Raw genomic sequence first — 12,744 nt, 5'->3', positions numbered from 1 at the left:
CAAGGCTTAATTATAAACATTTTCTTTCATGGTGATAAAACCTCCAGGACACAAAAATAAAGTTCAGTTTTTGTATTTTTGTGTTTTTGGTTTGTTTTTTTGTTTCTTTACGTTGTCTTTCCTCCGTAAGAAGTTCGTAAGTCCATAGACTCCACAAATGGGACCAACAGCCAAGAAACGCTTCTGCTGACCAAATGTTTGATAAAACCTCAGTAGATTTATTTCGCAAACCTAGAAAAACAACCGACAGTGGGATTTCCCCCTCCACGTAACCAAATCTATATAAGAAACAGCTTGTTCTATGTGAGAGGGAAATAAGTACATTTGTTGCGCTAGACCTGGACATTCTCCCATCTAATACGCCGCCCGTTGGCGTTTAAACCCCACAAAGCGAGATCTTTTATCCATGTGTCTCAATAACATCTTATCGAGGGCAAGTTTACTCAAAACTCCGTCGTGATGGGCAAACCCCCTGGAGTTTTGGTTTGATGGGCATTGCTAGAATAGCCCAGGTGGCTGGAAAGTACCAACTTTTTTATTTATTTGTAATCCTATATCTATCTTAAATGAGTATACCAAAAAAAACCACTTTGTTATATCATGTTTTACTGCTTTCAGGACAAAGTTAGCATCCGACAAAAAAAAATAAAAATGATTTGTTGCATCTTCGTCTTTTCACATAGATATAAATATAGTAGTTGTTTAATTTAACAAAGTGTTGTCAGGTGTTTTTAGGTTAAAATTTTAAGATTTTTTTCTGTCTTCGAAATGCGTCCTGTGGCACTAGCCTTAAAAAAAAAAAAAAAAAAAAAAAAAAAAAAAGGCCATAAAAAATACTTTGGATAAGGTGACTTTTTTATTTAGTTTTTTTTTTATCTAAATAGATTTATGCATATGGATTTTAGTGTCATCCATTGCAGAGTTTTGTTTTGAATTTACATTTTATTTAGATTTTTGTTGCGTTTTTTGGTATTTTTATTTGTTTCAGTTATTAGCACTGTTCATGTAGTTATTTCTTTCGCTTGTTTTGTAAAAGCGGCTCCAAATGCTGTTTTTTTTAGGCAGGAACTTAATTAATCCCCCTTCTAGTTGCACTAATTGATTGGTGGTTCATTGGTGTGCTGTGTTCCTGGTACCCCCCCCCTGTAATTTTATGATGGGGGGAAAGAGATGACGGGCAGAGTCAGGGCATGTTTGGGCATCTCGGGTATCCTGAATAGGGATGGCTGTCGTGTTTGGAACTGATAGTGTTACTGTGACTTGTGCGGTGTATGAATTATGCCTCGTGTCAAGCTACACAAATGTGTTTGTGATTTAGCGGCCAGACGAGCATATTTAAAAGCAGGGCCAGGATTTTCCATGTCAAATAGTCAAAAAGGCACTAATCCTAAAATATTTCTCATTATGGAAACTATTGAGGATCTTATCATTCCGCACCCTCTGGTAACATTTAGCCTTTTTTCTGGAGTTAACTGAAAACATCTCAGTCCCCGTAGCTTGGATCTGGTCCTTTTAGCAACGAAACATCCCACTAATACGTTAGAGTCCAACGTGTGTTTCTGTTGTGTGGCCATCACTACCTCGTTGACCCTAATGTTTGTCCTGTTCTCTCTTGTTCCTTTCAGTATGATGCTATTCCAATTCAGTCCAACGTGGTTATATGTTCCTGTCCATCCCCTTCAATGGTGAGAAACTCATCCGAGTCCGGCTCACCACCTGCCCTGTCTACCTGTGGCAGCAGATCGGGCGCCAACATGGACGTGAAGACACCAGAGTCTAGATCTCAGCAACAACCTCAACAGCCTCGGAAGAAACGACCAGAAGATTTCAAGCTGGGGAAAATTCTGGGCGAAGGGTCATTTTCAACGGTAAGCGCCCACCCCGGACACAACTATGCGGAGAAGCGATACAGCCGCTGAGATCCATGTGCAATAATGGAGCAAATAATTCCAGCGTTCTAATTGCTGGAGTCTCCGTATCACAAACTTTTCTGGAGTAACTTGAAATACACAACCCACTAAGAAATAATTTTTCTATTTGTTTTGTGTGCTCCTTGAACATAAAATCCGGTAATGTTGGTCGGCATTGACAAAAATGTAGTGTTATCCCATTTTGCTCCAATAATCTTTAGTCCTAGAGGCTGCTGCTGTTGTCAGCCATGGGTCTGGCTGGGTGATTAATACTGAGCCATTCAGTTGTTTAATAAAATGCAGCATAACATGTTTGTCTAGTAGACTGGGCTTCGATACCGGAGCTAGAACATATACAAACGGGGTAACATCCAGCTGAATGAAAACATTATACTGTGCAAAAACTAGGACTGTTTGCAAATATATTTCCAAAAACCCTTGGATGCAATTAATACAAAAATTAGCAGGAGTTCCCCTTTAATCATTTTAAAATAACATCTTTGTAGCTATGCAAGACCCTTTTCACTGTTTTCAGGGATTCCTATCTGGAATCATTATAGTTTTATTATGAGCATATTATTTATCGGATCCAGTTGTACAGCGCAATGTAGTATGATGGTGCTATGTAAATCCAACGTTAATAATTATTCTCTTTTAGGATTTATTGTCTTTTTTTATTTTTTATTTGTATTTTTTGGGGGCTTGCAGGTAGTCTTGGCCAAAGAATTAACATCAGGAAGAGAATATGCCAGTGAGTATTTTTTTTATTTGGAAATGTTTAACCACATGAGATTTTTCTTATGTCCCGGAGGGCAAGGACGTGTTACAAAAGAAACAAATGCAAAAAATACTTATATACAAAAGGTATATAATGAAAACAGCATTAATGGTTATTATAGCTTTATATCGCCTTTCATTCTGGTAAATTCATCTATTTGGACTAATGTACCTTTTTATTTTGCTTTAAATATCACAAATTTGTTTCATAGACAATGTCCGCTTTTTTTCAAGACCACCCAAAGATATACGATCATTTTTCTTTGCATTGTAGTTAAAATTCTACAGAAGAGGCATATTGTAAGGGAGAATAAGGTACCTTATGTAACCCGAGAGAGAGACGTGATGTCTCGTCTGGACCACCCATTCTTCGTTAAACTTTACTTCACATTTCAAGATGCTGAGAAACTCTGTATCCTTTCGTCAAGTTTGACATGATTTTTGGGAATCGCAGTATATTATCAGTCCCTTAATATTGGGGGGGGGGGATAGTGGTGCAGGAAAAAAAGAAAATTTTACGTATTCTTGGCTTTTTGGTCCTTTTGTGGAGTCTATGGAGTTAAGAATTTAAAGTATTTCTCACTTATTTTTTATGTAAATACTTATTTAAGTATTGATGAATTGGGACACAACTGGGTACATATTCACTACAAGGTTAAAAGGCTGCACTAAGACCCATAGTTTGTGTAGTTGTTCCCATCGTAGGGGTTCTCTTCTCATCTAGGAACTGTCAGTGTATCAGCCTTCAGTCTGTAAGTTCTAGTTTTGTCAGACCCTTTGAAAGTATGGACTGTATGAAGCACTGCATACATTGTTGGTGCTATATAAATAAAAGATAATAATATTTGAAGAATGCATATTAAATACTCACACAGGGTTAGGGGTACTCACAGGGTACTTTAATATGCATAGTTCTATAGTGGGGGCTGTCGGGGGCATTAAACTGTCCCTTTAATTTTACTGAGCAAATGTTCTAAAATATATATATATATATGTTTAAAAATGTTTGTATATTAAAATATGTAGTTTTACAGACAAAAACCTAGTAGAAAACTATCCTAAAATATATAGGTAACAGAAACAAATATGTTGCCTAATAATGTCTTCTTCTAACTCGCAGCCCTTGTGGGATGTCTCCGGCTGTTGATTTAACATGTGAGCGCCGGTCTAGTCAAGCCTATATATATATATTATGTATATATGCATTTGACTCCTTGACCATTGCTTCAGATTTTGGCCTTAGTTATGCTAAAAATGGTGAACTACTGAAGTACATCCGAAAGATTGGGTCGTTTGACGAAACCTGCACCAGATTTTACACTGCTGAAATCGTCTGCGCTTTAGAGTACCTGCACGAGAAGGGAATCATTCACAGGTAACAAGCGACTGTATGCAAACAGCGCTATCCCTGCGGCTGCCAACGTTGTTATTAAGGAGCGTATAACATTCATCCCTCACCAACAAAGAGTTCATGCTAAAGTACGTCGTAAGTCTTTTAGTACGTGCTCCTTGGAGGTAAGGGGGGGAGAGACTTGCCTTCAACTAGAGAGTAGTGATCCACCATGAGTCCCAGTTTTGGCTGCTTCAAACAGCGGGAATGCTTTCTGCGTATGTGCGGTGTTGTCTTTTTAGACCCCCCAACCTGGAAATCTTGACGCCAGCCAGCCAATAAGTGAAGGAGACCAGGGTTTTATTAAATAAATCCATTTGCTGAATTTACCCATAGTAATAATGCTCATTTATTAGAATTACTGCATGTTGTGATTGAGTCTTATTCTGAAGTCCTTTAGGAAGGTCGGAATCCAAAAAGGGGATTAATTGTGAGGAGTAAGCATGCGCTTTCTGTTAAAAACCCTTTCACTGGCCTGAAAGCAATGCATTAAAAAAAAAATTAAAAAAAAATGAATATAATCTGTAAACACCGTTAAGTATAGACTTAAAACTTTTTATTTATTTTTTTGTAAAGAGATCTGAAGCCAGAAAACATTTTACTTAGCGAAAATATGCACATCCAGATTACAGATTTTGGGACGGCGAAAATTTTATCGTCTGACAGCCGACAAGGTAAGGCCAGCTATTTTCTTGCATGTTTCGCATGACCTAGGACCTTGAATAAGGGGTTGAGATGTTATGAGTGGATTTAAATACAGGCTTCATTTATGCTTTTGACACAGATCCCCATTTACACATTCAATTTATTCAAGAGGACAATCAATTAATTTTGTTAAAAATACGTTTTTCACTCTGAGAAATGTGCTCATTATTTAACATTTTCTCCCCCAACAGCACGGGCAAATTCATTTGTAGGCACGGCACAGTATGTATCCCCTGAGCTGCTGACGGAAAAATCGGCTTGCAAGAGGCATGTATTTATTTTTATCGCATTGGGATTTCTTGACGGTGGCGGTGTGTGCCGTTGTCATTGTCATGCAGAACAGAAGTGTTAATTTAAAAAAAAAATAAAAAAAATATATGTATTTAAATGGAACTGAAGTAGCTGAAGCTCATCAACATAGGCTGTCATGTGATAATCCATGTTCCCAAACCACGAATTCCACCCAAAAAGTCTCCTCTATAACTTACCTTATTTAAACTGCTTTGACGAGTTTGATTTAATAGCATTTTAAAGCAGTTTTTAATACATGATTGTAATTGGAGTTTTTCCGTGTCTGAAAGATAGATGCTGGTTGATCCAAAAATCGTTTTATCCTAAACATTGTGTTTTTTTTTATATATTTTCTTTTAGTTCTGACTTATGGGCACTTGGTTGCATTGTCTATCAGCTGGTTGCAGGACTACCGCCTTTCAGAGCTGGGTAAGATCAGGCTTTACATAGTGTTATCCTTACATTAACCCAACTGTTCCCAAATAGAACGATGTAAAGTACATAGATTCCGTGCATTGATACGGAGTATAAAGCCCAAATACATTTTCTACTCATTATTATCCTACGAATGTAGTTCCAACAGATCCAGCAGTACTTTACTGAGAATTATACAAGAAATAAAAAAATAAATAGGCGGGCCGAGGGCGAGTGTCCAGGAGGGCCACACCTAAGAGAATACAAAAAGCATCTATATGTAATATTGCAGGGCCGAGGTGCAACAACAGACGCTTTAAGATAAATGTTATTCGTTAAAATTGAACAGGCATGATGACCTTTAATATATCTGTAACCAAATATTGTTTCATATTGATAACTTTTTTTTTTTCTGCGTTTTCACAGAAATGAATATCTCATATTTCAGAAGATTATCAAGCTGGAATATGAATTCCCAGAAAAATTCTTTCCTAAGGCTAAAGACCTAGTCGAAAAGCTGCTGGTAAGTAATATAAGAGTTCTCTTGATGTTAATTTCACCTTTTTAAACTTGTGCCTTTTGGATTTAGTTATTCACAAGTTATTTTTGAAAAGAAAAAGTAAATCCGTAAAACGTATTATTTTATACATATCTTGATGCTGACGTATGTGAAATTGCTTTTTAACATTTTATTCATGTATGATGTATATGCCATAAATTATTGTGGACGATATAATTGATATGTTGGGTGTTCCTTGTCAATACATTGAAATATAGGTAAATGGGTTGTCTTCCCCTTTTGTTCCCATCAAGCTGTCTACAAACTAAAATGCCTATCCTGTTAAAAAACATTTGTTTGAGTAATATATACTATTTCTCTGATCCACACAAATGTCTCAATGGTGGTCCCTATCCTAGTTGGTTTGTAATGTACGATGGTAATTTGCAGTGCCTTTAAAAATGTTATTTCCCGTTGATTTTTAGGTTCTAGATCATACAAAACGTTTAGGCTGTGAAGATATGGGTGGCTATGGACCTCTTAAAGCACATCCGTTTTTTGAAAGTATAACATGGACAGACTTACACCTCCAAACCCCTCCAAAGCTCACAGCATACTTACCGGCGATGTCGGAAGACGATGAAGACTGCTATGGGAACGTAAGTAACTCTGGCCACAGACTGATTTATACTCCTGGGTACAACGGGCTGTTGGCACAACCCCAACCGCATAGACTGGAGCAGCTGTTGCCCCTTTTAACCCACCTCCTATTGGCCACAATCAGTTCCCCCCCCAAAAAGGGGTTTTAAGGGGAACATTCATAGTCTGTCTTGTGGAGAATGTGCCCATTGTTTTATTGAACATATGATGCTTCAACATAGCTCAGTCTATATGGTTTACATTGATTTTTTTTATTTTTTTTTTATCTTTTATCCGTGTTAAGCGAGTTCCAATGTGTTTGTCTTTTACATGAGTGTGTTGGGTTGTTTTTTTTTTCTTTAATTTTTATTTTATTTTTTTTAAATGTTTTTATTTTAGTACGATGACCTCCTGAGTCAGTTTGGTTGCATGCAGGTGGCTTCTCCAGTATTGCCCACCACGCTGCCAGTACCGGAAGCCGTTCAACCTCAAAGGTCCGGCAGTAACATAGAGCAATATATCCACGACCTCGACAACAATTCCTTCGAGCTCGATCTCCAGTTCTCGGAAGAAGAGAAACGGCTGCTTCTGGAAAAGCAAGCCGGAGGAAACCAGTGGTAAGGGTTAAAGGCATACTCGCCAACATGTCAGATGGCCACAGAGGGGCGCTTTGTTTTTAGGGGGTATGGTTGGGGGGGGGCACTCTTTTCCAAGACGTATTATGAGACTTTGTGACACGTCGATAACTACAGAGCTGAGTAAGGCACTTAGTAATCATTTTCTGCAAACGTCATGCAGAAGAAGCTTTTACATTTTTTTTTTTTTATGTTCTACTGATTATATTTAACCTGTTTCTGCTTTATATATCTCCCCAGCAGTTTAGGTCGTAAGAATTGCTGGATCCACTTGTATTTCTGAGTGCTGTTAAAAATTCTCCACTTTTCCACGGAACAACCTCAAGATGTTGTGAATTTAATTTATTTATTTTTTACCAACAGGCACCAATTTGTAGAAAACAATTTAATCCTAAAAATGGGTCCAGTAGACAAGAGAAAGGTGAGCGTGGTTTAAGCTGTCCTGAGGATATTTTGCACGCTGGTTAACGAGAAAATAATGGAAAGAGCTCGCGTTTATGTTTCTCACGCACACATAGCTTGCAGGCACAGATACAAAAATAAGACAGATGATCGCGTTAAAGGAATTTACGGTGTTTTTAATATTCAGAAAAATATACAAATTTAAGGATTGGAAATACGCATTTCAGCTACGGCCATACTGCGAAATTTCACAAATAATGAATAATGTAAAAGTGAAAAGCGTTCATGGTGAAGTCAGGAAAATAAAGCTGCAAATAATACTTATTATCCTGTTCCGTAATATTAAATTGTTTTTGCGTATTGTAGCTGAAGCAGCTTACAATTATCTGTGTCCTCAGGGGCTGTTTGCTCGGAGACGCCAGCTGCTGCTCACAGAAGGCCCACATCTGTACTATGTGGATCCTGTAAACAAAGTTCTGAAAGGGGAGATCCCATGGTCACTGGAGCTGCGTCCAGAGGCTAAGAATTTTAAGACCTTTTTCGTTCATACAGTGAGTTGTTTTTTTGTTGTTTTATGACATTTCTATTCTTTCCAGATTGTTCCAATAGCAGACCTTTTATCTGTGGAAGCTATACGTTTATATTAGGCAGATCTTCCATCGGAAATTTTGGTCTCCATGTTTTGGATCCTAATGCTTTTGACAGGGTTGTACTCTTCCACTTACTTTCTCACCCAATGAGTGCTGTTAACTTTGGAAAGGAAAACTGCCCAATAGAATATGCAGAATACCGTTCTGGCCTGAAAATAGGTCACCTCCAAATAAAAGTTGCCATACAATGGGACCTCAGCTTATGGCACATGCTTTGGACCCCATTCACTTGGATAGTTGTGGCATTGCCATCAATGTGGCCCTTACAGTCCCCGTCCCCCCCTAATGTTGTTGGTATTCATTTGCAGCCTAACAGAACATATTACCTTATGGACCCCAGCGGAAACGCTCACAAGTGGTGTAAAAAGATCCTGGAAGTGTGGCAGCGCAGATACCAGAACCATCAGACTAGCGGCACCTAACGCTCCTCTCCGTGTCTTTCAAATCTTCCCTTCATGCTGCTAGAAGTCCCTGATTCGACAGATGAGCAGAACAGAAGAGAAAAAAATAAAAATAAATAAACCCTTCTCCTGTCACCTTGCCACCATCTTCATGGGAAAGTATATGTCATAAAATTAAAAAAATGAAGAAGAAAAAAAAAAATAAGAAACTATATGGAATTCAGGGTTGCTTTGCTACTTCTCTGTGCTTCTGTTGAGTTATAACATGCATATGGTTGCAGTGAGGATCTTAATCATGCGCACATTCGCTCTGTATCCTCGGCAGATTAGTGTAGGCCGTGCTACGCCAGCTCCATGTACCGTCAGTAGAGACAGATCCGTGTGCGTGTGTGTGTGTGTGTGCACACCCCGACAGAATCATATACAGTAGTTTTTTCTTTTTTTTAATCTCTTCACTGCTGGAGAAAACAGCAACCCATCGTCATCCTGCCCCGCAGACGATAAGTACACAGAAGGGTTATTAAACGATCACTTTTTTGTGTAAGTGGCACATTAAGTCAAATGCACGCGTGCAGGTTTCTAAATCTCCTTGTCCTGACATATCAGCGGTACTTATGCTTGTGTTAGTACATGTAAAGTACATAATTTCATTTACAGACTCGACAAACTATATAAAGCAGGCTATGGGGGGGGGGGGAGACAATGCTGACCTTGGCACTGATTCTATGTATAGATAATATATATATATATATATGAACACACATTTGTACAGGGCTAGAATTCTTCACTCGCCCATTCGCCTGGGATACGCAAATCCAGTAGAAAATAATAGAAATGTTCATTTCCCCCCATATGCAACACAAGGTCGGTTAATAACCTATAGTTCAGTTTTAACTTCACACTTTAAAAGAACAATTTTAATAGAAACTGACTTTAACATATAGTCGGTGTCTGTTTTAACATCACCCCCCCCAAAAAAACGTCGGCAGAATTAACACACTTGCTGTTTTTAATAGGCTGATCGATTTACGAAAAGGGTTATTTCTACTGGATGATGTAAGCACTGTCCACGAGGCATTGTGATGTCATACTTTGGATTTACACGACCAATCGCTGCTGCTATTTTAATCATTGGTTAATTCATTGAGCCACAAAAAAAGATCACAGACCAGTAAGTGTGAGATATCGGAATAGATTTATGGTACTTAAGTCATATCCATGATATTGGTTTATTAATCGCATCTATTTTGTGGTCAAAAACATTTCTGCTTTAAAAAAGGGGGAAAAATAGACATGGATATTGAATACTGAAAACTTAAAGACTTTGTAATGTGTACATTTAGCATTTAGAGGTTTTTTGGTTTTTTGGCCAACTGTACCAGAGGAATTTTTTTTTAATACACCCATCAAAAATTGAAAAAAAATCCACCCTAATATATGAAATATATGCCTTTCAAGAAGTAGAAGAAGAAAAATAGTGTCTGTGGTTATTGTGACCCTGGTACACTTTGCCCATAGCCTCACGGTTCGTGTAACTTATTATTTTTTTTTAATAGAAACATTTGCGTTCTGCCCAAGAATTGCATCCCATACACCAAATGCTTATTTCTTGTGTCGCTGCTGCGTATAGAAATGGACATCTAACTTATAGAGCGACCCTGCTTTGAATGACCTACGTCCGTAGAAATGTTATTACCGGTGAAAGCCTTCGAGAACCGACCACGCTCTAGATATTATACGGTGTCTGCTAAATGCGCTAATTGGTGGCAGTGATTAGAACTGCAGTATATCTAGATTTAAAAAAAAAATTTTTTTTAAAAACATTACAAAAAAAAAACCAAGCTTAGTAGTATATTGGCTTTCTTTCAGGTTGGTGGCAGTTGGTTATAAACGTGTTTGATTTCTACCTGGTTTGTAGCTGACTGTAACTGTGATGTACAGGCAAAGCTTAAAAACTGAATTAAAAAAAATACAACTTACGAAACAAATAACGCAATGATAGGATATTCACTTTTTTTTGTATTTTTATTCTTGTATAAGGTTATTTGCTGGCTAAATGTTGGCCTCTAGTTCAGTTTGTGTTATTTAAATTCTAATATATGAATTATTTGGATTGAAATCATGTTCCAGGCCAGGTTGTTATATGTATTGATGTACAGCCATGAATGTGAATAATTATTGTAAACTATATTTTACAACTTTTTTTTTTTTTCTGGCTTTATTATATAAATTTTCTATTTGGTCAATGATTTAAACCTATTTCTCATAATTTAATGAATATGTTTTCTTCTCTTCTTCTTTCCAAATATTTCTGCCCCCCAGATGTAGTTACTGAATGAGGATTTTTTTTTTCACATATGCTTGATTTAGTCTTGTAATAAAAAGCATGTAGGGTTTATAGGTGTACTTGGTGTCTGATTCTTTATTTCTCTGTGAAAACTCACTGCTGAATTCTGTTCGCAGCCACGTTGGGACATATACATAGGGGATGCGTCATGTACGCAGTCAACGGACTCTTGAGTTATGCACCAATATCGACGCGACCTTTGTGTGTATGTGCCAACATCGAGCTCTCTGTATAAGCTTTGGACAGTACCCTTCCTTCAGAGACTGGGCCGCAGGGCAGTATTCCAACATAACGACCCCAAACATACCTCCAAGACGACCGCTGCCTTGCTAAAGAAGCTGAGGGTAAAGGTGATGGACTGGTCAACCCTATTGAGCATCTGTGGGGCATCCTCAAACGGAAAGTGGGGGAGCGCTAGGTCTCTAACATTCACCAGCTCCGTGATGTTGTCATGGAGGAGTGGAAGAGGACTCCAGTGGCAACCTGTGACGCTCTGGTGAACCAAGAGGGTTAAGGCAGTGCTGGAAAATAATGGTGGCCACGCAAAATATTGACCCTTTGGGCCCAATTTGGACATTTCCACTTAGGGGTGTACTCACTTTTGCTGCCAAGGTGTTAGACATTAATGGCTGTGTGTTGAGTTATTTTGATGAGAAAACCAAATTTACACTGCTATACAGGCTGTACACACACGACTTTACATAGTAGCAGAGTGTCATTTCAACAGTGTTGTCACATGAAAAGATATAATAAAATATTTCAAAAATGTGAGGGGTGTACTCACTTTTGTGAGATACTGTAATTGAGCTGTCGTGACGGCATCTGACTACCAATCCTGAAGTTAGAAAACTGGTGGCTTTAAAAACTATGGTCGTCAATTACATTGGATCCATACTGTCGTTACTCTCACATTTAAGACTGAAATACCTGATGAACTTGCATCATCGTTATTGTTATTTGTTTTATATACAAAGGGTAGACAGGACATAGTATACAACATAATGTGGCACCATATGAAAGAATATGATGTTGGTCGTGCCGGTCTCAGGGAGCATTTGTATTTGTAACGTTGGGTGATGGAAATGTTCATTTCAGGGTATTCCTTAAAAATATTCACGTAGCTCCACATGTGGCGCAGGCCGTGTTGCCCAGGACATGTAATGTTCCTGTTTCTAAGATATATAGACAGGAAGGTATGGAAGGGAATGACACAGGACCTGGGAAACATGGCCCACGCGGTCTACCTCCATCAGATACGGACGATGCGGGGATGTCCCGCTTTTCCAGCATGTATAGGGGCAATGGGTCTTAGGTTTGTTGTCGCCTTTTTGTGTAGCACGGGGATATTGTGTATACACAAATACACATCGTATACATAGCGTCTGCATTTTTATTTGGGGGTTATGGTGAGGAGTCGGCTTTGGTGAGACTTTCTATGTGGCTGTTATCCTGCCTGGGGCACTTTGGAGAGTATTGTATTTATAATAGCGCGTTTACAGATTTTATATACCCAGAATTGTGGTATTTATGTCTGTAGAACACTGTGATTCCCACTTACACACAAACATTCTGAGCTCCTAGAAAGGAGGGCGTCAGGGGAAGAATGAGGGACTGTCCTTCCTAAACAAGGACACTTGGGAGCTTCGTACTTTTGCTCGTGCATTATTCAGTAACCCCTTGCTGT

At 38.4% G+C, this 12,744-nt stretch overlaps 1 protein-coding gene across 1 annotated transcript in view; it reads left to right on the top strand.

The window, feature by feature from the left end:
- LOC149283530 (3-phosphoinositide-dependent protein kinase 1-like) overlaps window positions 1-8,734 on the top strand; it is a 35,957-nt gene extending 27,223 nt beyond the window's left edge. The window contains exons 9-21 of the mRNA XM_089497472.1: window positions 1,626-1,868; window positions 2,619-2,661; window positions 2,962-3,099; window positions 3,918-4,062; window positions 4,654-4,751; window positions 4,974-5,049; window positions 5,434-5,502; window positions 5,914-6,010; window positions 6,472-6,645; window positions 7,025-7,242; window positions 7,624-7,681; window positions 8,061-8,213; window positions 8,621-8,734. Coding sequence (XP_089353598.1) covers window positions 1,626-1,868; window positions 2,619-2,661; window positions 2,962-3,099; window positions 3,918-4,062; window positions 4,654-4,751; window positions 4,974-5,049; window positions 5,434-5,502; window positions 5,914-6,010; window positions 6,472-6,645; window positions 7,025-7,242; window positions 7,624-7,681; window positions 8,061-8,213; window positions 8,621-8,734 — 1,626 coding nt within the window. The remainder of the gene's footprint in view (window positions 1-1,625; window positions 1,869-2,618; window positions 2,662-2,961; window positions 3,100-3,917; window positions 4,063-4,653; window positions 4,752-4,973; window positions 5,050-5,433; window positions 5,503-5,913; window positions 6,011-6,471; window positions 6,646-7,024; window positions 7,243-7,623; window positions 7,682-8,060; window positions 8,214-8,620) is intronic.
- Window positions 8,735-12,744: the final 4,010 nt, after the last annotated feature.

This window comes from Sceloporus occidentalis, unplaced genomic scaffold (assembly GCF_023333645.1).
Source record: "Sceloporus occidentalis isolate IW3139 unplaced genomic scaffold, rSceOcc1.0.p SCAF_103, whole genome shotgun sequence".
Lineage (NCBI taxonomy): Eukaryota > Metazoa > Chordata > Lepidosauria > Squamata > Phrynosomatidae > Sceloporus > Sceloporus occidentalis.
Note: the sequence above shows the minus strand (reverse complement) of the source record. Positions and strands in the feature narration are given on the sequence as shown.